The 25,493-nt window shown below is 55.8% G+C and overlaps 1 protein-coding gene across 29 annotated transcripts in view; it reads right to left on the reverse strand.

The window, feature by feature from the left end:
• The window catches only part of ABLIM2 (actin binding LIM protein family member 2), a 193,940-nt gene that overhangs the window by 100,623 nt on the left and 67,824 nt on the right, over positions 1–25,493 (reverse strand). For all 29 annotated transcript variants that reach the window (XR_004055365.1, XM_010370010.2, XM_010370017.2 and 26 more), the window contains exons 4-6: positions 22,028–22,143; positions 14,744–14,870; positions 11,731–11,824 (exon numbers count right to left, since the gene is read on the reverse strand). Coding sequence is in view for 28 of the 29 variants with exons in the window: in XM_010370010.2 (XP_010368312.1) it covers positions 11,731–11,824; positions 14,744–14,870; positions 22,028–22,143 (337 nt within the window). In the remaining variant the exon portion in view is untranslated. The remainder of the gene's footprint in view (positions 1–11,730; positions 11,825–14,743; positions 14,871–22,027; positions 22,144–25,493) is intronic.

The raw sequence follows: 25,493 nt of genomic DNA on the forward strand, positions 1-25,493 counted from the left end.
AAAGATACCAGATGCAAAGCCATGGAGTAGAGGATTCCTTCACTATGGAACATCCAGAGCAGGCAAACCCATGGAGACAGAAAGCAGGTGGCTGCCAGGGGCTGGGGGAGGAGGCAATGGGGAGTAACTGCCTAGTGGGGGTGAGGTTTCTTCTCGGGGTGACGAAAAAGTTTTGGAACTAGAGAGAACTGGAAATTACATGATACTATGAACGCACCAGATGCCATGGAACATTTTAAATGGCTAATTGTATGTTACGTGATTGTCACCTCGATTTGTTAAAGAAGAGTTGATCCCCAAATGGCCAACTTTTAAACGACCAACCACACGCCAAGCATCGTGTCAGGTGCTCTGCCTGCCTCAAGCTCATCCTCACGGCAGCCCTTTGGGGTGAGGACTATTGTCTCTCCTTGTTTTCCAGAGGAGGAGGTCAAGGCTTAGGGAGGCGAGGAGGCCTACCCAAGGCCATGTCATTGAGAGAATGAGGAGCCAGGATCCAAAGCAGGCGGGCTGGATGCTGTCTCCTGGGAAGACTCCATGAGCCCTGGGGACAATCGGGGACATTTGTGGCTGAGCCCTTGCAGGTCAGGGGCCTCAGAACGTAGAATTAACTGCGTCCTCAGCTCACCGGCTCCCTGTCAACAGTCTTCCCCCCACAACCAACGCACAGACACAGGAAAAGGAAGGGTCGCAGAGCTCCAAGTGCAATGGGGGTAGAGACGGAAACCTTCCACGCTGTACATGCCATGGCCCAGCCCGTGGCACAGAGGAGCAGCCTGGGGTCTGAGAAGCCACGCAGCAGAGTTAGAACCAAGTCAGAGCCAGTGCCAGCTCTGCACCCTTTCCAGTGAAGGCACAGCCGTGTGGCCAGGGGCAGCCAGCACCCTCACTTACAGTTCGGGCCACTCACAAAGCGTGAGAGTCAACAGCCAAACCGTTACATTGTAACGATGCTCCATGTTCTAGAAGAATCTACCTGTGGTGGAGAGGCAGGGCTGGAATGCCTGTGTCCTCAGGCCCTGGGGGACACCATAGGGCTGTCAAGTGGACAGAGCACATGTGCCTGCAGGTGCTCAGGCCTGTCCCAGGCTCGTGGCCAAAGCCATGGAGGTGACAGATTCCAGCCTGAGATTCTTCCTTTCTGGCTGTGTGACTCAGGCCCCATGTCACGTGCTAGGGTGCAGTGTCTCCATGTGTAAGACGGAGAGGCCTGTCCCTCCCTCTCAGGCTGGGATAGTATAACCGGGCTCTGTGATTCCAGAGGACATTTAGCTGGAAGGTACCGGCATGGCACAGGTCACCCCATCCCTGCCCCATACTTCCTGCTGAGAACCAGTGGGTCACAGGTGGCCATCGAGGGGCTGATGGAATAAAAAATTAGAAGTGTCCTCATTCCCCATGTCACCTCCCTTTCTCTCATAGTGACTGGGATGTCCCAGTCATTGGCACACTGGCCACATCCTCCCAATTGCCACCCAAGGAGTGCCTGAAATGGCCGCTGGTGGTTCCGGTGAGTGCACGGCTCCCCAGGCAGGTGGAAGTCCCACCCTTGCCCGTGTGGGGCTCAAGATGGCTCAGATTTCAAAATAGACGACCAGCTGAAAGACTTTGCAGCGCATGGTTTTAGGAAGACATCTTGTGCCTTCCGAGGGGCGGCTGTCATCTTTAATAAGGCAGAACGAGGTGCCAGGAAAGCATACCCACAGCCTGTGATGGTTCAGCGCGACCACAGGTCCTCAGCCAGTGCCGGGTCAGAGGGCAGAGGTTTAAGGGACACCCCCACTGTGATGCGAAGAGCAGGGCCAGCAGGACAGAAGTGCGGCAAAGCTGCCCTGGCTCCAGAAACCCCTCCTGTCCTGGCAGAGGAGAGCTGGCGGCCCCCGTTTCTGGGCTTCTGAAGAATGGATCAGCCCTCTCTGCCATGAGCCCGTCACACCTGAGGCAGGCGGCCCCTTTCCTCCCTGAATCCAACCACGGAATCCGGGTGCAAAGGCCTCCTCTGCCCACTGGAGAGCGGCCACACTTCCCCTCCCTCCTTCCCGCTCCAGGCTCCCGCTCAGCCAATGGCTGGGGCTGGGCCTGCAGGCTGCGCCTCTCTGGGGCAGGCAGCTCCCAGCAGCTGCTCCTCACACAGTCACCGGCCCAGTTCAGAGCTCTAGTTTCCTTTCTGAACTTCCAGAACTGAGTCCAGATCTTAAAAGCCCTAATCACCATGATGCACAGACAAAATCATATTTATAAAGAAACAAATGAAAGCTGCCAGCAGAGGATCTCCCTGGGGGAGTTCGGCGGCCAGGACAGAGTCCCCAGAATCCCCAGGGGCCACTGCAACCCAGAAAGAAGGGTCTCACTCTGAGCAATGCCCAGCAAGTTCCCTCAAGATCTAGGGCCCTCCTCAGACCTTCCCCGCCCCTTGGAACACAGCTCCTCTTGGGCCCAGGCCTGTCTAGTGCACTCACTCCTGGCCCTGCTCCCTCTTCCTCTCTACCCAGCTCCCTTTAGGGCGTGAGCCTCAGGAGAGCTTGGCCTACTGGCCTCATTCTCTGCTCTACCCCGCTGTCCCCTCCAGCAGTGGCACTGGCAGAGGAGCTGTCCAGTGGGGACGTTCTGAACAAGGGAACGTGGTGCCCAGGAGGGCAGCCTGAGCGGCCCGAGAAGACCAGAGAATACTGACTAAGTTTGGGAAAGGCTCTGGCAGAATCCAGCCTGCGGATGTTCACACGCACTCAGCGTGTCCAGGCTTGGAGGGTCCTGCTACAAAGACAGTGATGAGCACATTGTCCGGGGATCAGGGGATGCAAGGGAGGACACGACAGGCCAGCATGGAAGGGTAGGACCAGGGGCTCTGATGTGCTGCTAGCATGAGGCAAGGCAGGAACACGGTGATCTGGCGAAGGGCGTGGGCGCGTGTGCCTGTCTGTGTGTCTCCATGTTTTGCCTGTGTGTCTGTGTGGATGTCTTTCTGTGTGTGCATCGTGTGTGCTGTCTTGGTTGTCTGTGTGCATACCTGAGTGTCTCTGCGTGTGTGTGTTGTCTGTGTGCATACCTGAGTGTCTCTGCGTGTGTTGTCTGTGTGCATACCTGAGTGTCTCTGCGTGTGTTGTCTGTGTGCATACCTGAGTGTCTCTGCGTGTGTGTGTTGTCTGTGTGCATACCTGAGTGTCTCTGCGTGTGTGTGTTGTCTGTGTGCATACCTGAGTGTCTCTGCGTGTGTGTGTTGTCTGTGTGCATACCTGAGTGTCTCTGCGTGTGTGTGTTGTCTGTGTGCATACCTGAGTGTCTCTGCGTGTGTGTGTTGTCTGTGTGCATACCTGAGTGTCTCTGCGTGTGTGTGTTGTCTGTGTGCATACCTGAGTGTCTCTGCGTGTGTGTGTTGTCTGTGTGCATACCTGAGTGTCTCTGTGTGTGTGTGTTGTCTGTGTGCATACCTGAGTGTCTCTGAGTGTGTGTGTTGTCTGTGTGCATACCTGAGTGTCTCTGCGTGTGTATGTTGTCTGTGTGCATACCTGAGTGTCTCTGTGTGTGCAGTCTCTGTGTCCATGTGTCCACATGCTGCGTATGCGTTGTTGTGTCCATGCATGTTGTCTGTGTCTCTCCGTGTGCTTGTGTGTCTCTGTGTGTTGTCTATGTGTACGTGTCTGTGGGACCCGTACATTTGTGCATTTTCTGTGTGTCTGTGTTGCCGGTGTCTGTGTCCCTGTGTTTGTGTTGGCTGTATCATGTGTCTCTGTGTGTTTATTTCCATCTGAGTTGTTTGTGTGCCTAAGTGTGCTGTCTGCATGTCATCTGTGTATGTGATCTGTGTGTCCTTTTGTGTGTGTGTCTGTGTGCTTTGTGTGTGTATATATCTGTGTATCTGAGTGTGCCTGCGTCATCTGTGTCCTTCTGTATGCTTGTGTGTCTGCAAGTGTATAATCTGTGTCTGTGTGTGTCATGTGTGAGGCCTATGTGTATGTGAGTCTGTGCCTGTGTGTGTCTGTCTCGTGTGTGTGACTGTGTGTGTCTGTGTTTCTTCCTGTGTCTGTGTGTCCATGTGCGTTTTCTGTGGGTGGTGCATGTGTGTGTATCTCTGTGTGTCTGTGGATGTGTGTATCTGCACATGTGCAAAAACTAAAAGAACGACTTCCAGATGCCAGCAGTAATTAGCTGCGGGGGTGGCACTATGAATGTTTGGGCTTATTTTATGATAAACAGGTATTCCTTCTGAGCGAGAGAAGCTGGGGACTCAAGAAGTCGTGATCACCTCTGCCCTTCAGAAATGCTGTATATTTATTTGGAAACAAGGTTTGTTTTCTCCCAATGACGAGTCATCGGCACTTCCTGCCCCAAGACAGACAAGAGGAAGCAAAGAACAAATGTCCTACAGTTACAAGAATGATGTTCAACTGGTCCCTGACCCAGGGCAGAGACAGCCTGGGCACCCCCTTTCCTGCCAGCCTCCCCTGGGGCAGGGATCTGTCACCTGCGTCTCTGTGAACCCAGCACCTAGCCCAGGGTGGAACACATGGTGAGGCCAGCAAGGGTCTAGAAGGGAGTGGTTGACTGGGGAAGGAAAGAGGAGGGGCGGAGGGAGGGAAGGAGGAGGGGAGGAGTAAAGGGAGGAGGAATTGATTCGCGGTCCCAGGGGGACGCTGGGCTTCTCGTTGCCGTGGAGACGGCCCCTGCACAGGCTGCACGAGGCACATGGGGCCCAGACCTCGGCCCTGGCAGGGTTAACAGAGGGTGGGGCTGGAAAGAGGTGCTCCCACTCCCGCCCACCTCTGCAGGGAGGTGTTGACAGGGCGAGGGAGGGATGGAGTCCCTGGAAGGCTGGGCTCTGAAAACTGAAGCCAGTGGCTTCCCCTCATCCATACCTCCTCCCTGTATGCAGCGCAGGTCTAGAGGCTGGTCATACCGCTGTCCCCGTGGATTTGCCTACTGAGTCCCAGCTCCCTCTGTGGGGGCGGTGCCATCCGTCCCCAGGAGCCGGCTCTGCCGCAGTTGCTGCCAGGCACCACCCACCTCTGCTGCCACAGCCCAGTGCCTCCCCCATCCCTAGCCAGCCATCCCGGCCCAGGAGTGGGGCACAGATATCAGCCCCTCCCATGCCCCCACAGGACCCCAGCCAGGAGCCAGCTCATCAGGACAGACACCCAGAGATGGGTGGGATGCAGGCCAACACACATGAGGGTGCTGCACGTTTAGGAGAAACTGAGGGAGAGACAGGGAAGGAAAACCCCACTGTCACCACCAAATGCACATTTCACGGGCGGGCGGGCACTACGGGTGCCAGCACTTAGGATGGCACCATGCCCGCCACATGCAGACACAGCACAGGCGAGGGCTCAGCTGGTGGTGGGAGCCTGGGATGCTCTGTGTTTGGGTCCTGCAGAGAGAAGCCAGGGGCACTGCCAAGCGCCTTCGGGGGCAAAATGGGGTATGGGGGAACAAGTGGCTCCGAGGTCTCACACCTGACTGCTCTGTGCCCAAAAGCCCACCTACCCGCAGCCCCGCCAGGCCCCTGTGAGCCCCCATCAGCCCCTTGGAGTTGCGGGCCAGGCTTCCTACCTGCACGGTGTCTGGGCACCAGAGCCCAGTCTGACGGCCCTGCTTGAGTGCCCTGCTCCCTGGAACGTGTGCCTGCAAGGGTGGATGCCCTCACTTTCAGCCAGCGGTCTGTCACCTGCTCCTGCTGTGCCCCGGGAGTCCACTGTCACCCGGCTGGGTGCCGGCACGCTGGGCCAAGCATCAGGCAGTGCCACCGCAGCAGCAGCAGCTCCCCTTCTGCGGAGCCAGGCTTGTCCCCGCCCGCGGTTCCCACCTTGCACCCGGGGAGGATGCTCAGAGCTGTGTGGAGCCCGCCGACTCAGCCACGCCGCCACAGACTCGCCTCCCCGGCAGAGGCGAAAACAAAAGCATTAATCTTCCCTGGGAGGCCCTTTCTCCTCCATAGCAGAGGAGGAGGAAAAAACCCAGACCTGTTTTGCTCCTGCTTCTCAAATTAGGATGGTTCCTTCCCGATGAACCAGGGTGTACCCCATTGGCATTAAATACCAGGGATGATTACACTGCAGACATGGGACCCTTGCCTCCCAGCCCATCAAGGGGAGGGGGGGACACTGACTGCCCGATGCAACCCACTTTGCTCACCCAGTGCGGATCATGCCTGAGGCAGAGCAGCCAGAGTTTGGGTCGGTCTGCACCTGACCCCAGGCCAGGGCCTCTCTGGTGTGGGGGCTGCTGCCCATGTCAGAAAGGCGGGGCAGGTGAGGTTCCTGCACCAGCAGCAGCAACAGCAGCAGCTGACTGCACCCAAGATGCACCCCACTTCAGGCCACCAGATGTTCCAACGTGGCTATGCTATTAAGCCAAAAATGCAAACCCACATCTGTGCACTAGGAGAAGACAAAGGGTTGGGGGAAACCTGCGAGGCCCGGGCTCCAGTCTGGCTCTGCCACCGGCTCTCAGTGGCTGATGGCCGGGCACGTGGGCGGATCCAGCTGGACGCCCAGGTGAGCGGTGGGAGGCAGTGTGTATACGGGGGAGGGGGAGTGCCTGCATGTGGTGTTGGCCTGGCTGAGCATCAGCGCCACCTGCGTATAAGAGGAGCAGGGTCAGGGACAGCATGCGAGTGGGGAACGCAGGCCCTGTATGCCCCCTGGGGAGGCAGGGAGGGGTAAGAGGAGGCTTAAAGGCCTTAGGGTTTCCTGCACACAAAGCTCCCAGATCTGCGGAACAGCGGGGAGAGTGCAGGTGGAGGATCACAGAGAGGGTCTCTGAGAGGCAGCAGGGCTGCCTCGAAGGGAGAAGGGAGAAGGGAGGCTGAGTCTCTGCAGCGGGGACTTCTTTGCCAGGCTGCAGGCTGCTCTTTTTAATGGGAGAGACAAACACTGTCTAAAACACCACTGGGGAGGAAGCCTTGGCAGGTAAGGTGGGGAAGATGGGAGGAGACAGGATTAAGCATGGCAGAGGGGGCGATGGCCAGAGGGGCTGGACCCAGGCATAGGCGTGGTGGGGGTGGGGTGGTGTGCAGGAAGCAGCAGGGCAGGGGAGAGAGTAAGGATAGAAATGGGGTCTCGTGGAAAGTGAGCCACCCAGGCTGTCCTCGCTGAGATCTGGCCGCCGTCTCTTTGTCAAGCAGAAGACAGGGCCGCTGTGTGGGCAGGGAGCACAGTCCGGGAGAGTGTGGAAGGTCTGGGCTGTTCTCTGCGGAGAATGGAAACGTGGCTTTGGAGTGCCAGGCGGTGCATCAGGCCAGGCTCCATCCTATCCTGCAGGCTCCTCCGGAGCCCTTGCCATCTCCTACAGGGTGGGGTGTGCCAGCGAGGGCTGGGCAAGGGGAGGGTGAGGGAGGGAGAGGCCACGGCCCCAGGAGAAGGGGAGACAGGAGAGGGCCAGGCAGGACGTCGTCCCTGGGATGCATCACTGGCTATAAATATCAGATATGATCGCCACCCAGGAAAATATTTATAGGACAGACAGAACATCTGTAGTCTTATGTGATCCACCAGCACAGAAAGCGTGAAGACCCCAATAGATAAGCAGGCAACTTTTACATCAGATAACTGAAATACAAGAATTAGGAATGGCTAAAAATGACAAAAGACCAGGCGTGGTGGCTCATGTCTGTAACCCCGGCATTTTGGGAGGCTGAGGCAGGTGGATCACCTGAGATCAGGAGTTTGAGACCAGCCTGCCAACAGGGTGACATTCTGTCTCTACTAAAAATACAAAAATCCGCCAGGCGTGGTGGCTCACACCTGTAATCCCAGCTACTCAGGTGGCTGACGCAGGAGAATGGCTTCAACCCAGGAGGTAGAGGTTGCAGTGAGGTGAGATTGTGCCACTGCACTCCAGCCTGGGCAACAAGAGCGAAACTCTGTCTCAAAAATAAATAAATAAATAAATAAATAAATAAATAAATAAAACAAAGGAGACTCGGCCTCACTAGGGATTGAAGAAAGGCAAATTAAAGCTAGATCCCATGGGGTGCAGTGGCTCACACCCCTAATCCCAGCACTTTGGGAGGTTGAGGTGGAAGGATCACTTGAGGCCAAGAGTTCCAGGCCAGCTGGAGCAACACAGCAAGATTCCTGTCTCTAAGAAAAATTTTAAAATTATCCAAGATTGGTATTGCATGCCTGTAGTCCCAGCTACTTGGGAGCCTGAGGAAGTATTGCTTGAGGTCAAGAGGTCGAGGCTGCAGGGTGTATGACTGCGTCACTGCACTGCAGCCTGGGAGACACAGCAAGACCCCATCTCTAAAAAAAGAAATGAAAAAAGCAAGATCCCATGTTTCCACCTATCAAGTTGGCAATGGTTTAGATGAGAAATACTATATCTTGTTGACAAGATTGTAAATCAGAATAATCTTTCTAGAAAGCAATTTATAGTAACCATCAAGAACACTAAAAATGTTCCTAGTTTTTGACTCAACTTCTACATTTCTGTGAATATATCTTAGGAAAAATTAGAAATGCAAACAAAGCATTATTTTAAAAAAGGTGCTTACTGCAATGGTACTGATGGCTGTAAAAAACTGGAAGGTGGCACTGTGTCCAGCCATAAATGATCAGCCTGGTAATTCTTTTTTTTTTTTTTTTGAGACGGAGTCTCGCTCTGTAGCCCAGCCAGATCGCAGTGGAGCAATCTCAGCTCACTGCAACCTCTGCCTCCTGGTCCCGGTTTAAGCAATTCTCCTGCCTCAGCCCCCTGAGTAGCTGGGATTACAGGCATGCACCACCATGCCCAGCTAATTTTTGCATTTTTAGTAGAGACAGTTTCATCATGTTGGCCAGCCTCGTCTTGAACTCCTGACCTCATGATGCGCTTGCCTTGGCCTCCCAAAGTGCTGGGATTACAGGCTTGCACCACTGCCCCCGGCCCAGCCTGGTAATTCTGAGAGTCATGATGAAATATGAAGCGAGAGTAAAGCTTATGTCTGAACGAACCTTGAAAACACTGAGCTATGTGAAAGAAGCTGGTCATGAAAGGCTACATATTTTATGATTCCATTCATATGAAACGACCAGAAGGGAAGTCTACGGAGACAGAAAGTAGAATGGTGGTTGCCAAGGGCTTGCAGGTACGGGCAGTGACAGCTAAAAGGTATGGGGTTCTTTCCAAGGTGATGAAACTGTTCTAAAATTGACTATGCTGATGGCTGCAAATATCTGTGGAGATACAGAAAACCATTGAATGGGCTGGGTGCGGTGGCTCACACCTGTAATCCCAGTATTTTGGGAGGCTAAGGCAGGTGGATTGCTTAAGTTCAGGAGTTCGAGACCAGCTTGGGTGACACAGTGAGACTCCATCTCCACAAAAATTACAAAAATTAGCCAGGTGTGGTGGCGCACACCTGTAGTCCCAGCTACTCAGGAGGCTGAGGTGGGAGGATCACTGAAGCCTGGGAAGTGAGGCTGCAGTGAGCTGTGATGACATCATTGCACTCCAGCCTGGGCAACAGAGTGAGACCCCCTCCAAAAAAAGAAAAAAGAAAACCATTGATTGTGCCCTTGAAATGGGCAAGTTGTAAACTGTATCTCCATGGAGCCGCTGAAAAAGACCCACAATACCGAAAAGAAGAGATGTTTATGAGGAGTTTATAATAAGCCGGGAACCTGCTAAATAGGAAATACGAGTTGGGAAACACACGGATGTTTGGGATAAAACATGGCACAGATAGTTTGAGATCAACTGTGATTAAATGGAAAGGAAACATGAAAGAAAACTGGCCAGAAAGTTAGGCTAACTAGAATTGCACAGTCAGTGGTTTTATTTTCCTCTTAGCACCTCTCTGGACTTTGCAAACTTTCTCCCATCCATGAGAATGGAGGACATCCCTCTCGGAACCACTCCACAGAGAAGCGCACAGCTCTGTGCAGGGCCAGGACCCTTCCTGTGGGGGCATCCAGCCCCCTGGAGTCTGCAGCGGAGGGGAATGAGACACGGTGACTGGGACTGGGGTGAGTGTGGCCAGCCCCGTCCCCCCACCAGGTAGAGTTGCTGGATGGGGGTTTGAAAGAAGGCGGCCTGAGGTCAGGTCCAGCTCTCTGCCAGCTGTCTTTTTCGTGCCAGAAAAGCAGCTCTATGCTCACTGTTCCATTCCCCTCCGCGTTCTGAATGCTCTTGGGTGTTGGGTACCAGCTGTGGGAGCTAGAAAGGGGAGCCAAGGGTACACCCCATTCCACCCTCTCCAGATTGGCCTCTGTGGCAGCCAGTGGGAGCGCTCTAAAACTCCAATGCGGCCCGGCATTCCCTGCACCAAAGCCTTCCTCAGTGCCCTCCCTACATCCTCATCCCCAGCCCCGCCCTATCCTCCCAGCCAACTCCCAGAGGCCAGCTCCTGTGACCTCCGACCTCCTCGAGAGGACTCCCATGCTGGGCACAGCCCCTCTCCATTCCCGAGAACCCCCTGGTCACCTGTCGCTTCCCCCATGGACCATGGGCCAATCCAGGGATGGAGACGGTCCACCTGCCTGACCAGCACCCAGCACTGAGCCAAGGAGGGGCTGCAGGGTCAGGGGGCTCTGTGAATCCAGAGGGTGGGCTACAGGGTGGGGGCCTCTGTGAACCCAGAGAGGGTAGGCTGGAGGGTGGGGGCCTCTGTGAACCTGGAGTGGGTAGGCTGCAGGGTGGAGGGGTGGGGTTCTGTGAATCTGGAGGGTGGGCTGCAGGGTGGAGGGGTGGGGGAGTCTGTGAATCTGGAGGGCGGGCTGCAGGGTGGAGGGGTGGGGGAGTCTGTGAATCTGGAGGGCGGGCTGCAGGGTGGAGGGGGTGGGGGGGTCTGTGAATCTGGAGGGCGGGCTGCAGGGTGGAGGGGGTAGGGGGGTCTGTGAATCTGGAGGGCGGGCTGCAGGGTAGAGGGGTGGGGGGGTCTGTGAATCTGGAGGGCGGGCTGCAGGGTGGAGGGGTTGGGGGGGTCTGTGGATCTGGAGGGCGGGCTGCAGGGTGGAGGGGTTGGGGGGGTCTGTGGATCTGGAGGGCGGGCTGCAGGGTGGAGGGGTTGGGGGGGTCTGTGGATCTGGAGGGCGGGCTGCAGGGTGGAGGGGTTGGGGGGGTCTGTGAATCTGGAGGGCGGGCTGCAGGGTGGAGGGGTTGGGGGGGTCTGTGAATCTGGAGGGCGGGCTGCAGGGTGGAGGGTTTGGGGGGGTCTGTGAATCTGGAGGGCGGGCTGCAGGGTGGAGGGGTGGGGGGGGGTCTGTGAATCTGGAGGGTGGGGTTTTGGTCCTGGCTACTCCATGGGATTTATCTTATTGAACAAAATGTAATTTTGTAAACACAGGGAACATGCCCACATGGCTACCTCCCAGACCAAGGAACACAACGCTATCAGCACGTCAGAAGCTCCCTCCATAAAATTGCTATCTGCCCTGCCTGCCGGGTGACCCCGCTGCACCTCCTCTGGGGAGGAGGTCCTGCTGTGTGCTCTCTTCCATCTTCTGTGCCTCTGAGTCCCAGTCGAGACAGCAAACCGTTGGGCCAAAACATCTCAAAGCACTTCCCACATGCTCTGAATTTGTCAAGTGGCACAGAGGAGAGCATCACAAGGCAGGCTTCCTGAAGGAGATGGCACTGGGCAGGCCCTGGGCAGCCGACGAGGGCGTCCAGTGGCTGAGCTGGCAGGAGTAGCGAGGCGAAGCTGCAGCCAGACAGACTCTTGCACAAACACACACAAATCTCCCAGTCAACTCCCAGGGGGCGGTTAGGCCCTCGCTCAGAGAGAGCCGGGGCCGGGCCCACAGCACTCACCTCCAGCACACGCCCCGTGATGTATTTCTCACATCTGTCACAGCGGATGCCAAATTTGGCATGGTAGTCAGCTTCGCAGTAGGGCAGGCCGTCCCTGCAACGAGACGGGCGGTCAGCACAGGGCGAGGGTCACCCGAGGACCCTTGAGATCTAACAACCCTCACCAACAAGAAGGTCTGCCCTCAAAGTGGGAGAATGTCCACCTCCTCCTGCTCAGGTAACAACGCCTCCAACAGACCGTGTCACACAGACACCAGCCCCACGAGAAATAGGACGACAATGGTCCCATTTCACAGACGAAGAAACTGAGGAGCACGGGCCAGGCCACCTGCCCAGTGGGTGGGAAGGGCTGACAGCAGCAGCTTCTGGGAAACGAGAGCTGCTTCTGCAGACCTGGCTCTTCTTTCTGGCTCCTTCCATCCAAAGTTCAACATCTGGGGCACTTCAGAAAACTGTGAGCCAAAAAGGGGGGACAGTAAGGGCGCCCACATTGCAGAAGGGGTTGGAGTATGACAGAAAGCCCAGGTGAGGGTATCGTAGGTTAGGACGAGACTTCACTGTCCCCCCTGCATCCTGCCCTGCATCACAGCCCCCGAATATGAGGGGGTGACAAAGGCTGACTCTGGCCACACATGGAGGGGCCTGGCCTTCTGTAGTGCAGGAAAGAGCAGGAGGGCTGCACAAACGTGTCCGTCCCCTTTCCCCACACACACGTACGGCCTGCCTGCGATGTGCCAGGAGCATAGGGCTCAGGGAATTGGTGTCGAATGCCCGTCATCCTGGGCCTGCACCTCCAGCAGTGGCTTCCTCTGAGTCTGCATAAATGAGCTATAGAGAAAAGCCATCTGCAGGGTCACCCTGGCACAGCTCCTGTTATCACGATCTTCACACCTGTTTTCATGATTATTAAGAGATCAACATGCCAGGAGGGATGGTTGTGCAGATGCGGGGAGGGCAGGTCAGCAGTGGCCACACTCGGTGCGGGGAGGTGCTGCTGAGCCGTGGTTAAGTGAACAGGCCTGCACTCACATGCCACATCCCAGCTGTGTGACCCTGGGCAAGTCCCTTAACCTCTCTGAGCCTCAGCTTCGTCATCTGCAAAATGGGGGAAATAATAGTAAAGATGAATGAAGAGAATGGCAGGCGCTTTCCAAGGTGGCTGAAGCCATTATCATTACTAACTAGGGCTGTCCTCCCAGCCCTGGCCACACCCAGCCGGTGCGGGGGTGACTGGCACAAAGTGGGGCGCCTGCCACTCCAACGTGCCCCCCTCCAGCATCGCTGAAGTTGCTGTAGTGTTCCAAATTTGTTTGAGTTTTTACACAGCTGCTACAGAAGGGAGGATTTGTCAGGCTGTCGTGGATTTAGACCCCAGCTTACGTTCTTTTCCTGCAACCTCTGCACTGTTGCTAGGTCCCCACGATGTGGGGTCATGAGCCCTGAGCCTGGGTGCACCTCTCTGGCTGCAGCCTGGAAGTGGCCCACAGCTGGGCTAAGCTGCCGCTGACAGAGTGGCAGCCCTTCCTTCCACGTGAGAGGGAGACAAAATGAGTCCTCAGGCTTACTTCCAAATGCTGCTGACCTCAGGACTCCTGTAATAACCCACAAATGGGTGTATTTGCAGCAAATGGGAGGTTAAAGATAACATCTCCATGGCAACACCAACGCCCTCCTCGTCAATTCTGGGACAGCTCTGGAGGCTGCTAAGTAACATGCATGGTGTGGGTGAGCTGCCAACGCTGCGGGAGGGCCCTGCCACCTGCACGGGGCTGGGAGTTTTCATTTTATATTAAAGTGCTGCGTGCACCACACCAGGCGGTCCCTGGCTGACTGTGACACAGGCGGGGAAACTCATGCACCCCACAGGTCCCTCACCCTGGGTGCAAGCTCACCTTGGTTTGGAGGTTTTACTTAAAATGATGTCTTGGAGATCATTGCAGATTCCATAACAGTTGTAAGAAACAACACAGAGAGGTCCCATGTACCCTTCACCCAGTTTCCCCTAGTGGTGATGCAGAATTAGTATATACCCTCAGCCAGGAAGTGAACACAGGCACATCCACGGACGTGATTCAGGTTCCGTGTGACACGCGCTTGAATGTGCATGCATCTGCGTGTGTGTGTGTGTGCCTCACGCCATGCAGTTTTATCACAGGACGTTTTTCATCTCCCTCAATTCCTGTGATGATTTTGCTCTCATTGGGCATTGAGAACAAGCACAGCATAGACAAAAGACCCTCTAGCTCCCAGGAAGGGGCCCTCTGCGCTCAGAGGAGCTGCCCTCTTTCAGCTCGTCCACATATTCACCCCTTACCTGCGCCATGCAGAAGGCTTGCCTGCCTCAGGTCCCCGACCCCACCAGGGTTAAAACCCACCCACAGCTCCTGGCCCTGAGCTGCCTCCATTCAAGGCCATGATCTTCCCAGAAGGCTTACCCGGTTCCCAAACCGGCCACCACCCCAGCTTGACTGCACATTTGTGGGACATGTTTGGTGCCGGTGGCAGCCGTCCCAGGGGCCCCCGCCCTGCAGAAGACAGAGTGCGTGGCTGCGGGGCCCCAGCCCTGACACCTGGGATGGTCAGACCCTCTCCTCATCCCCGTGCTGGCCTCTGCTGACATTGCTTCACCTCCTGCAGCACATCCAGGTGCCAGAAAGGGCAGCTGATCCCATGGGGATGGTGGAGGGGGACTGAGACGGAGAGGGAAGGCACTTCAACAACTCAGCCCTGGCAGCCCTGGCAACTCTGCTTCTCATCCATAAAAAAGGAGCTGGAAGCTGCAAACGCCGTTAGAGAAGCCAGGGCTGGCCAGAGAAGGGAGACACAAGGCTTTCGGGACAGATTCGCTAGGCTCTGGGCCACGCTTCTCACCCAGTGGCAGGACAAGAGTAGCTGTGTGAGGAATAGGAGAGACGCAGAGAGGGTGGTGCCTGGGACACGTGCAGAGTGCGGGAACCCCGCAGAGTAGGGAAGCCTGAGCGGAGGCTGTCATTGGAGCCCTCCTCCCACTTACTTGCTGATGTACTCGGCGTTCAGGAGCTTCCCACAGCTCTTGCACTTAAAACAGCCCAAGTGCCAGTGCTTGTCCAAGGCTACCAGGGCCTGGCCGTTCTTGATTTCTGTGCCGCAGCCCCCACAACCTGGAAGAAAAAGAACAGAACACGGACACCCCCACCATTGTGAGAGGTGTGGGGAAGGCCCCCTGCTCTCCAGACTCCGTGAAGGCCCCTGGGGCAGCCAGGAGGGGCCGGGCAGACGAGCAGCTGGGAGGAGCCTCTCACACAGCAGTCTCTGGAGCACAGGGAAGGCAACTGGGGAAGTTTGACCCTGCATGCATTGAGCGCTGACTGCATGCAGCCTGGGCTGTGAGCCGGGGAAGCCTAGATGAAGAAACAGAGGCCCTGTCTTGCAGGAGAGTGGAGTCAGCTCCCGGCACGGAGATGTGCCAGTTTGAACCCAACTGTGACTCGATGTGCCCTCTGCAGGGAAATGGACCGCATTAGAGAGGGCTGAGCCAGCCCCCAGCCCCCAACCCAGTCAGCCCTGGGAGCCCTCCTGCTGCACCCAGCCAGGCAAACTGGCTTCTCTCTTCTTGTCATCCCCACGGTGACTGGTACTCTCCACCCCATGGCCACCTGCCTCGTGGGCCCCTGCCTGGCTTCCTGGTGCCCTCTCTGTCCCTCCCAGCTGTGCCTGCCCTGCTCACTTGCCCCGTGTCCTAGGGCCTGGTCTTTATGCACAGGGCTTCCAGCTTCTGGCCCTGCTCTGAGCCAGTGGCCCACAGGCCCTCCACCCTATGAGCCACCACACCAGGGGCTCCACAGCCAGCATCATGGGCGTGCTGCAGGCAGGGGTGCCCCTGGCAGAGCAGGTAGAGCAGGCTGGGGAGCTGGGGAGAGCCTGGTGCATGAGCCTGCGCGGGATGCGCATGAGTGAGTGTGCATCTGTGTGCATAGCGTGTGACTGTAAGTATGTGGATGCATCTTATGGGACTGTGTGCATTTGTATGTCACCTGAGTCTTCTCGTGAGTCTTCCTGTGAATATGTGAGGTCAGGGGTGGGGAGTGGGAGGCAGAGCGACAGAGACACCCATGACGGCATCCCCAAGGGAAAGGGCCTCTCGCAAGGTGAACACCTGGTGACAACAGCAGCAGCAACTGCGACAGAGCGGGGCCCACTGAGTCAATCACCCAGGTGTGCATTGATTTGCAGATCATACACGCCCTCACTCCAGGGACCTGCACCTGTCATAGCTGAATGCGCGTCAGTGTGTGTGACTGGTGCGTGAGTGTGTCTATGTATGTGTTTGTGTCTGTATGTGTGACTATGCGTGTGAGAGTGTGTCTGTGTGTCTGTGGAACTGTGTGTCTGCGTGTGAGTGTGTGTGCGTGTGAGAGTGTGTGTGTGTTTGTGGAAGTGTGTGTCTGCGTGTGTTTAAGGGTGTAGTTGTGTGTTGGGGGCATGACAAGGGCAGGGCCCCGGACCCCGTGATGGACAAGCAGGAAGAGAGTGTCTGACAAACAGGGCCTTGCTGCCTGCAGGAGCCCCTGAGTACTTCCCAGACCAAGCAGGGACCCCTTGCACCCAAGGACACCTCCACCCAAGATGGAAAGAAGGTGGCCCCAGGGCCCGACGTGCTGGGTACAAATCCTGGCCCCCACTAGGCGCTGGGTCACACGGAGCGTGTTCCTCCTGCAGGAGCCCCCATTTCCTCATCATGGGGTGGGGCGATCACCTCCACACTTGGTGCCTGCCCGGATCCAGTGCTAATTTACACAGAAGACCTGGCCCAAAGCCTCTGCGTCCTGGGTGAACAGTGAGCATTGGTGAGACCACGCGTGGGCCTGCTGCGTGGTAAGAGCTCAGCGGAGGCTGCTTCCATGCATGGCCTCCTTAGTTTCTTTTGGCAGAGACCTGAGTCATATTGTTTTTAACAATCAAAACAAACGAACACTCACAAAGTTGGTCAAGCTCAGGACTTCCTAAGTGACCACACTGTGCAAATTCACGTGCTACTTTGGAAAACAGCCAGAGAGCAGATTCAAACTCCGAGGGAAGGGGGGCCTCTTACTCATCTCAGGACCCTGGGTGCCCAGCACAGGCTGCGGGCCTGAGAAACACGTAGGGGAATGAATGAATGAATGAATGAATGGGAACCAAAGTGAGAGGATGCCTCCACCCTTCTCAAGTCCAGGAGGCGACCCCCACATCACCCCCTTCGCCACGCTCCTTCCTGTGTCTCTGCAGAGGCAGACGACGCACAGCCCAGACTTAGCCTCCTGGCTCCTCCCACTTAGCAGGTGATAAGGTACATTTTGCAAAGGTCTGCAGCAGTGGCTCTCAACGTGGGGCACTTTTGCCCAAGAGACATTTGGCAATGTCTGGCAACCCTTCTGACTGTCATAACTTGGAGAGGGTTCCAGGCATCTAGTCGGTAGTGGACACAGGATGCTAACCTTGCCAGGACAGCTGCCCTCACCAAAGAGCTCTCTGGCCCCACATGTGAATGGTACTGGATCTGAGATCCCTGACTCCGAGCCTCTGTTGGCTTGTCTGCACGTCAAGGGAGCACAGCACACAGGTCTGTGTGGTGACCAGAGGACAGGCAACAGAGAGCAGTGGTCAGATCCCAGCTCTGCCCCCCACCGGCTGTGACCTGGGGAAGTCACTTCACTTCTCTGTGCCCCTGGAGTGAGGGCACGTGTGATCCATGAATAAATGCACACATGTTGACTGGTGAGGTGGGCCCACCTCTGCTCTCACTGCCACTGCTGTTGTCACCAGGTGGGCCCCTCGCAGGAGGCCTGCTTCCTCTGGGATGCCATTGCGGGCATCTCCACCACTCTGCCTCTTACTATATTGGCCGGCGCCCTCCCCTGCCAAGAAGCTCCCTTGACCTTGAGCTCCAAGCTGCAGGGGGGATGCCAACCTCACACCTGCCTCGGCCCCCTCATTCTCCTATCAGCAGTACAGGTGGAGATGAGAGCAAGGTGCAAAAGGAGTGTTGCCATGGAAACCACAACCTCACTTTCCAAACACATCTGGAGCTCCATATTTCTTTGTGGGCTCTGCACATGGCAGCTCAGAGTCCTGTGTGACACAGGCTGTGGACTAGAGCTGTCAGTGGCAGAATGTCCCTAGCAGGGCAGAAGGGGCCACAGGACACCCCAATGTCAGCTGGCCACATGCCCGTACATCCTGGCTGGCACTGCCATCAGCAGCAACGGCATGACCCTCCTAGAACCTTCCGCTTTCCTATTTTCCCCAAAATGCTCCCTCTTCCACCAGATGTGGTCATGGTGGGGGTGGTTGTGTTGGGGGGTGGCTAGGATGTGCCAGGCAGCCTCTTGGAGCCTCAGCTGGGAGCTCAGGGGGTGCAGGTGCAGGAGCCAGATTCCCACTGCAGCACCCCAGGTCTAACCAGGGTCAGGGGAGTAGGGGGGAGTCTCAGATTCTAGATCAAATCTGAGATTGAGTTTTGGAAACAAGGACTCTGACCAAGCTCCAAAACTTGGAAGTGATTGAAACTCCATGAACTTGGCTTGCAGTTTCATTTAGGAACCTGTACTGAGGAAGAAAAGCCGCTGGAAAAGATAAAATATGTTCAAGTTCAGCCCCAATGCACTGCGGTCAGGACTAGACTGGGACACAGGCCTGCCATGAGCCCAGAGAGGGGCGGGGGCTCCTGCGAGGATCCGGGGTTTACCTCCCAGGCACACCCAGGGGTTCTCCCGTTTCCTACGCAGCCAGGGAGCAGCAGGAGCTCCTGAGTTTACCCCCCAGCCTCACCCCAAGGCTCTCCTGTTTCCCAGGCAGCCAGCAAGGGGGCAGGGGGTCTGGTCCAGGCACCCACCTTCTTAGCACTACCCTTGCAGGAGCAGAGAACACAGGGACTCCACGTGCCACAGCCCAGGTGGTCAACCCTGTCACTGGAAGAGTGGAGGATCCCAAAGCCCCATCCCTGGGCCTGGGACCTTGGGACTGCACACATGCCTTCCTGCCCCTTCATCCCTCACTCTGGTGGGGCCTCCCCAGGTCGAGGGGGTGGAGCTAAAGAGCCAGGGCAGCCAGGCCCAAGAAGTAGCCGTGGGGTCTTCTCAGCATGGATGGTGCCATGGGAGGGCCAACCTGTGGCAGGCTCGTGACCAGCAGTGGGTCAGCACTGGAGAGCTGGGGCTCACGGGAAGGGGCAGAGCTTCAGGGACACAGGGGACCCCCCAACGAGCATGGTGGGGAAGCTGAGGCTTGCGGGGTGTTGGCTGCTCCTCCTGGAAGGAGCCTGTGTGGCCCACCCTAAAGGATATCTTATTCCTGAGTGGCCTGCTTGGGGCAGCAGAGGGAAGCTCAGGGCCACGGGACTCAAGCTTGAGCTCTGCCTCAAGAGCTGGCCACTCTCCCCTCCCCAGGGAAGGGCAGCCACACAGGAAGCCATGTGAGGCCCCACCCTGCTGTCCCCTGACCCGGCAAGCTGGTCAGGCAGACGGTGCTGCTTCCATTCTGGACTGACTGGACTCTACCCCACTCCACAACCATCTATGGCTCCTCATGGCCTCCAGATGTACTGAGAACACCATGGCATGGCTTTGGAGGAAGCTGCCATCTGGTGTTGCTGTCTCAGTGCCATTGCTGTTCCCCACCCCCATGCTGCAGCCCCGTCCACTTACATGGGTCTGGGGAGTGCCCACGCTGCAGCCCCGTCCACTGACATGGGTCTGGGGGTGCCCACGCTGCAGCCCCGTCCACTCACATTGGTCTGGGGGGTGCCCACGCTGCAGACCCATCCACTTACATGGGTCTGGGGGGTGCCCCCAGCACATTTCACAGGTGTGTTCAGTCTTTGCACTCTCTTCTCACCTGTAGCATCCTCCCCCTTCCAGACCCACCTGCTGGAATTCAGCCTGTGTCTCCAATTTCAGAGCCAAGGCCACCTCCTTAGACAGCCTCTGGCCCTAGCGGGGTGAGCTCACTTGCTTTGGACTTGAAAGGCCTTGGCCCACCCCTCAGTACTTCCGCCCCCTGACGGACACTGAGCACCCAGCACACCCACTCCTGCCAGGTACAGGGCACTCCTGCACCTGCAGAAGAGCTCCTCCAGGCACAGCTGCTGGGGCAACAAAAGCAGGCTGGACTGGGAAGACTGCAGACATCCACACAGGAGCCAGGACTGCTGCTCAATGCTTTCCAGGCACAGAAATGGTTCTAAGCTCAGGATTCTCACCATCGACTGGGGGAAGGGGCAGGTTACATTATTAGATGTCTAGGGGTCGTGGGAGCATTTGTTCTTTGAAAATGCAAATTTGATATTTCAAAATAAATTTACATTTGGAGAGGGCAGAGCCTTTCTGCCAAGGGTATTTTTGAAAACCTCAAAAAAAAAAAAAAATCTCAGACAGTGATTCTGTGGTTGGTCATATTTCCATCCCCCCAACCCCGCTTTTTTTTTTTTTTTTTTTTTTTTTTTTGACAGTCTCACTCTGTCACCTAGGCTGGAGGGCAGTGGTACAATCCCAGCTCACTGCAACCTCAGCCTCCCAAGTTCAAGCGATTCTCCTGCCTTGGCCTCCTGAGTAGCTGGGACTACAGGCGGGCACTACCACACCCAGCTAATTTTTGTATTTTTAGTAGAGCTGGGGTCTCACCACTTTGGCCAGGCTGGTCTCAAACCCCTGGCCTCAGGTGATCTGCCTGCCTCGGCCTCCCAAAGTGCTGGGATTACAGGCGTGAGCCACCGCACCCAGCCCATGTTTCCCTTTTTAATTTGGCTGCCAGGAAGCTTTGGACAAACTGTTTAAAACTGATCTCCCCCTTTTAAAATTTGCCATAGAGCTTTTGATTACTATCTGAATTTAATTTTAACAGTATCACTGTTTGTGAAGCCAAATTCTCAAAGATGGATAAAAGGCATTAAATAAAACCAGGTTTACGTTAAAAAAAAAAAATTCAATCAATCCAGGCCCTAGCTGGAGAGAGATTTTTGAATGGAGGATTTTCCTAGCAAGTCCCAAAGTAGCACCCTCCCCACCCGGTGCTGCTGCGAACTTCATCCCAAGGGATGCAGGCTTCGCTTCGTTTTACAGAGTCAAATTATAACCAGCTCCCAGGGCCAACGCCGCACTCCTGGGAGGTTGGAAGTGGAATTGCCTCTATAGATACTCTCAACACAGCAGACAAAGTAGGGGAGAAAGGAGGCATTTGACACAGGAGAGGCAATTAATTGCAGGCAAGACGCTGACTCCAGAAATCAGTAGAAACCTCTCCTCTGTCTGGGGACACGTGGCCCTGCCTCTGGGGACACGACGGTGACCACGGTGCTCAGAGTGGGCTTCTGCAGCAGGTGCCTAGCAGCGGTGGGTCCTGGTGTGCCAGGCTTCCCTCCCAGACCCTGCGTGCCACCTCATGCCCCAGCAGAGCCACCTCGGCTGGGAAAGGCCACCTGGCTGCCCCCTTCTTGCTGATACTTGGCACCACACCTGCAAACCCCTGACACTTTGGCTGGCATTTGTTTTTTTCACACTAACAACCTCCTGCTTCCTAATTCAAGAAGCAGAATTTTTTAATTAATTGAGCACCCACTGCATACACACCTGGCCTAACTCCTGGGAGGTGGAGCAGTGAACCCGAGGGCCCTTGACTGAGGGAGCCCAGAGCTCAGTGCTCTTCTACGGGTTCTTGGGGGTCCAAAGGGGTCCCAGGTGGCCTGGAATTAACAGACGGGAGCTGAGGGGAGTGAATGCCAGAGGGAAAGGACCCGAAGGAGACCTGGAAGGCTTCCTGGAGGAGATGTGCTGGAGCCGGACAAAAGCAGCAGTGGGCATTAGATGGGAGAGTAGGAGTGACACATGGGGTGGAGAAAACAGCCAGTGCAAAGGCTTGGCGGCACGAGAGCCCCAGAAACTTCTATCCCTGGCTGCCTCCTCACATTTATCCACAGCGGTTCACTGCAACTGCTGCTGCTCTGGGTCCCTGTTTGTCAGGCCCTGTCCCTGGGCACTGCAGAGACCACGCCCCCACCTCAGCACCCCTCCCCCAACAAGCAAACCCCCACTTAGCATGCCCTACACTCAGCACCCCCTGCTAAGCCCTCCCCAGCACCTCTCACTCAGCACGCCCCACTCAGCACCCCACTGCTAAGCCTTCCCCAGCACCTCCCACACAGCACCCCCAACTCAGCACACCCATCCACTCAGCACCCCCCACTCAGCACCCCCCACTCAGCACAACCCACTCAGCACCCCCCACTCAGCACACCCCAACTCAGCACCCCCGACTCAGCACCCCCCACTCAGTGCCCACTTACTTCGGAGGCCCTGGGACAGGTGTGCGCTGCTGCCCACCGACACGGGCAGGGAGCACTTCTGGCACATGCATTCCTTCCCGTTGAAGGTCACACGGTCCCCGGGAGGGAAGGGCAGCCTGAAACAAGAGAGCTCATTACCAGCCAGGCCCACCTTCCGGCTCCTCGCTGGGGGAGCCCTGCCTCAGAGCAGGAGACCAGGGCCAATGTCTCCCTCCCCAGGGCTTTGCAAAGGGACCATTCACAGGCTGAGGACGCAATGCAGGGCCTCTCCACCCGGGCACTGCCACTGTCCTGCAGGGCCTCTCCACCCGGGCACTGCCACGTCCTGCAGGGCCTCTCCACCCGGGCACTGCCACATCCCCACAATAGGACCTCAGGTAGTCATTGACATCTGAGCCTCAGTTTCCTCATCCATACCAACAGGCAGAATCATAGTGCCTAAGGTGGTGCTGAGGACCAGCTGAGGGCCAGCCCAGTGTTCGGCACACAGCAACATGCCATGCCACTGGCGCCTCCAGCCCACCCTGCCTTCCCGGCGACATGGGATGCTTTCTTCATATTGGCTCAGCAGCAAGGGCAGCAGCAAGGGCAGCAGTTATGCCCACTGGGCATCTCCTGTGTGCCCAGGGCCTGCTACTGTGATAGATGCCCTATAGGCGTGCCTCATGAATAACCCCACGCCATTCAACCTAGTTGGCATTTGCTTCATGTCTTCTCTATAGGCGAGAAACTGGAGTTCAGAGAGGATGTGTAACTTTTCCAAGGACACATCGATACGAGTCAGAACCAGAATCAAACCAAGACCTGTCTGGCTTCAAAGTTCCACGATTTATCTACCTGGGCCGCTAAGAGGACAGTGTCTTTAAATGCACACCTCGTAGACAGGAAGATGCTGGACAATTGGATCCTGTCTTTATTTAAAATTCTGCCATTCTGCTCTAAATGGAGTTTTTGCATTTATTTCCATTTTTAAAAATTTTGCATTAAAATATCATTTACTTGACTACTGAGTTCTCTGGCACCCCCTTAAAGTCTGCCTCCGTAGCAAGTGCCGGGACCAAGGCTGGGTGAGGGACCGCAGAGAGCTGCCCCATCCTCCTGTAGCCCGGGGATATCTTTGGAGACTGACGGATGACTCAAGTAGCTGCATCTAGCAAGCTAAGGCCGGGCCACCTGCAGATGGGGCCAGAAGCACAGCCTGAGAATGCTGCCATGTCTGCCCTCAACACCTGCTGCCACCAAGCTCCCAGTAGCCGCTGGGCCACTTTCCTTCCCCAGCTGAGCCTGGCCAGAGAACCAGGTGCTTTTCAGGCAGAAGCCTGTGGAAGTGTCAGACCATGGGTGCCCCTTAAGTCTCCTGCGTGGCCAGGCATGGTGGCTCACATTTGTAATCCTAGTACTTTGGGAGGCTGAGGCGGGAGGATCACTTGAGGTGAGGAGTTTGAGACCAGCCTGGCCAGTGTGGTGAAACCCTGTCTCTACTAAACATACAAAAATTAGCTGGGTGTGGTGGTGTGCACTTGTAATCTCAGCTACTTGGGAGGGTGAGGCAGGATAATCACTTGAACCGGGAGGTGGAGGTTGCAGTGAGCCAAGTTTGCACCACTGTACTCTAGCCTGGGCGAAAGAGTGAGACTCCCAAAAAAAAAAAAAAAAAAAAAAAAAAAGCCCCCCTGCTCAAACATCTTTGTTGGGTTCATCTGTCTTCTTCAGGGAAGAGACCATAGATTCATTGTTGAATGAATGAATGGGTGAATAAGTGAAGGATTGAAGCTCCCCTAGGGGGCCGTGCTTGGTCTACTCTCTCCTGACGAGTCCCTGCCTGGCCTCCCCCCAGGGCCTGCCAGATGGAGCTCCCTGAAGCTAGAGACCGCCGTGCCTTCCCCTGCTGAAGGCCTGCCAGAGCCCCGCCCTGTGGGGCTGGCATTCAATGTCCTCGGTCCATGCAGCAGGTGTGTTCCTGGGCTCCCACTGGGCCAGTACCTGCTCCTGGGGATCCAGGACAAATACAGGCTGAGCTGGGCCCAGGGCCCACTCCTCCCATTCGCCGCCCAGGAGCCTGCACGGCTCTCCCATGCCCACGTTGCCACTGTGTGAATGCTGTGGTCTGCTACCCACTGGGTCTCAGTGTCTTGCACCCTCCCTCTCGCGGGGGATCTTGAGACAGAGTAGGAGCCCCTCAGCATCCCTGGATGTGCTTGGAGCGAACATCTGGCTGTGTAACCCGGAGCAAGTTACTCAGCCTTTCTGAAACGCTTCTCACCTACAAAGTAGGATGGAGAACGCCTGCATTCCAGGTTTGTATTCATACATTCATTCACCCACAGGACATCCTGCCTGGGAAGCTCTGGCATATTGCCTAGGCCTGAGAGGGGCTGACTCAATGGCATCTATGATTTTATTTCCTCAACTTTATTGAGGTACATTGTGACAAATGTACACACCCATGTAACTGCCACCACCACGTCATGATATGGAACATTCTTTCCACTGCAAAAAGCCCCGTGGCTGTCTACAATCACGCTGCCCGCGACCTCTGGCCCCAGGCACCATGATCATCATTGTCACCACGGCAGCAGACACTGTGACCGTCACTGTCACTGTGGATTAGATTTTTTTTTTTTTTTTTTGTGGAATCACAGAGCACGTAGTCTTTGGTGTTTTGTCAGCGTCGTGTTTTTGAGATTCACCGGTGCTACTGCCCATGTCGATCCTTTGTTCCTTTGAGGACTGAGCAGTGTCCATCCCATGGATAAACCACAATAGCCATTCCATGCAACTGCGGGGGGCTACTGGGCTGTTTCCAGTTTGAGGCTGTTACAAATAAAGCTGTTAAGCACAGTTGCCAACTAGCCTCTCCGCGGATGCAAGCTTTCCTTTTGGGTAAATGCAGAAGACGGGTTTTCTGATCATGTGCTCTGTGTGTATTTAACTTTATCAGAAACTGCCAAGCCGGTTTCCACGGCCACAGTGCATGTTCGGCACTGGAGGGACACTCCTCTGGCTTCGCATCCTCACCAGCACCTGCCACGGTCCATCTCTTTAGCTTTAGTCGTTCTAATGGAGGCGTAATGGCATTTCTTTAGTTTTCATTTGCATACCCCTGTGACTAATGATGGTAAACATTGTTTCACGTATGGTGTTGGTCATTTGTATGTGTGTGTGTGTGTGTGTGTATATATATATACACACACACACATATATACATTTTTTTTTTTTTTTGAGACAGAGTATTGCTCTGTTACCCAGGCAGGAGTGCAGTGGCACAATCTTGGCTCACTGCAACCTCTGTCTCCTGGGTTCAAGTGATCCTCCTGCCTCAGCCTCCTAAGTAGCTTGGATTACAGGTGCCTGCCACTATACCCGGCTAATTTTTATATTTTTAGTAGAGATGGCATTTCACCATGTTGGCCAGGCTGGTCTTGAACTCCTGACCTCAAGCAATCTGCCCACCTCAGCCTCCGAA

The sequence above is a fragment of the Rhinopithecus roxellana genome, chromosome 2 (assembly GCF_007565055.1).
Source record: "Rhinopithecus roxellana isolate Shanxi Qingling chromosome 2, ASM756505v1, whole genome shotgun sequence".
NCBI lineage: Eukaryota > Metazoa > Chordata > Mammalia > Primates > Cercopithecidae > Rhinopithecus > Rhinopithecus roxellana.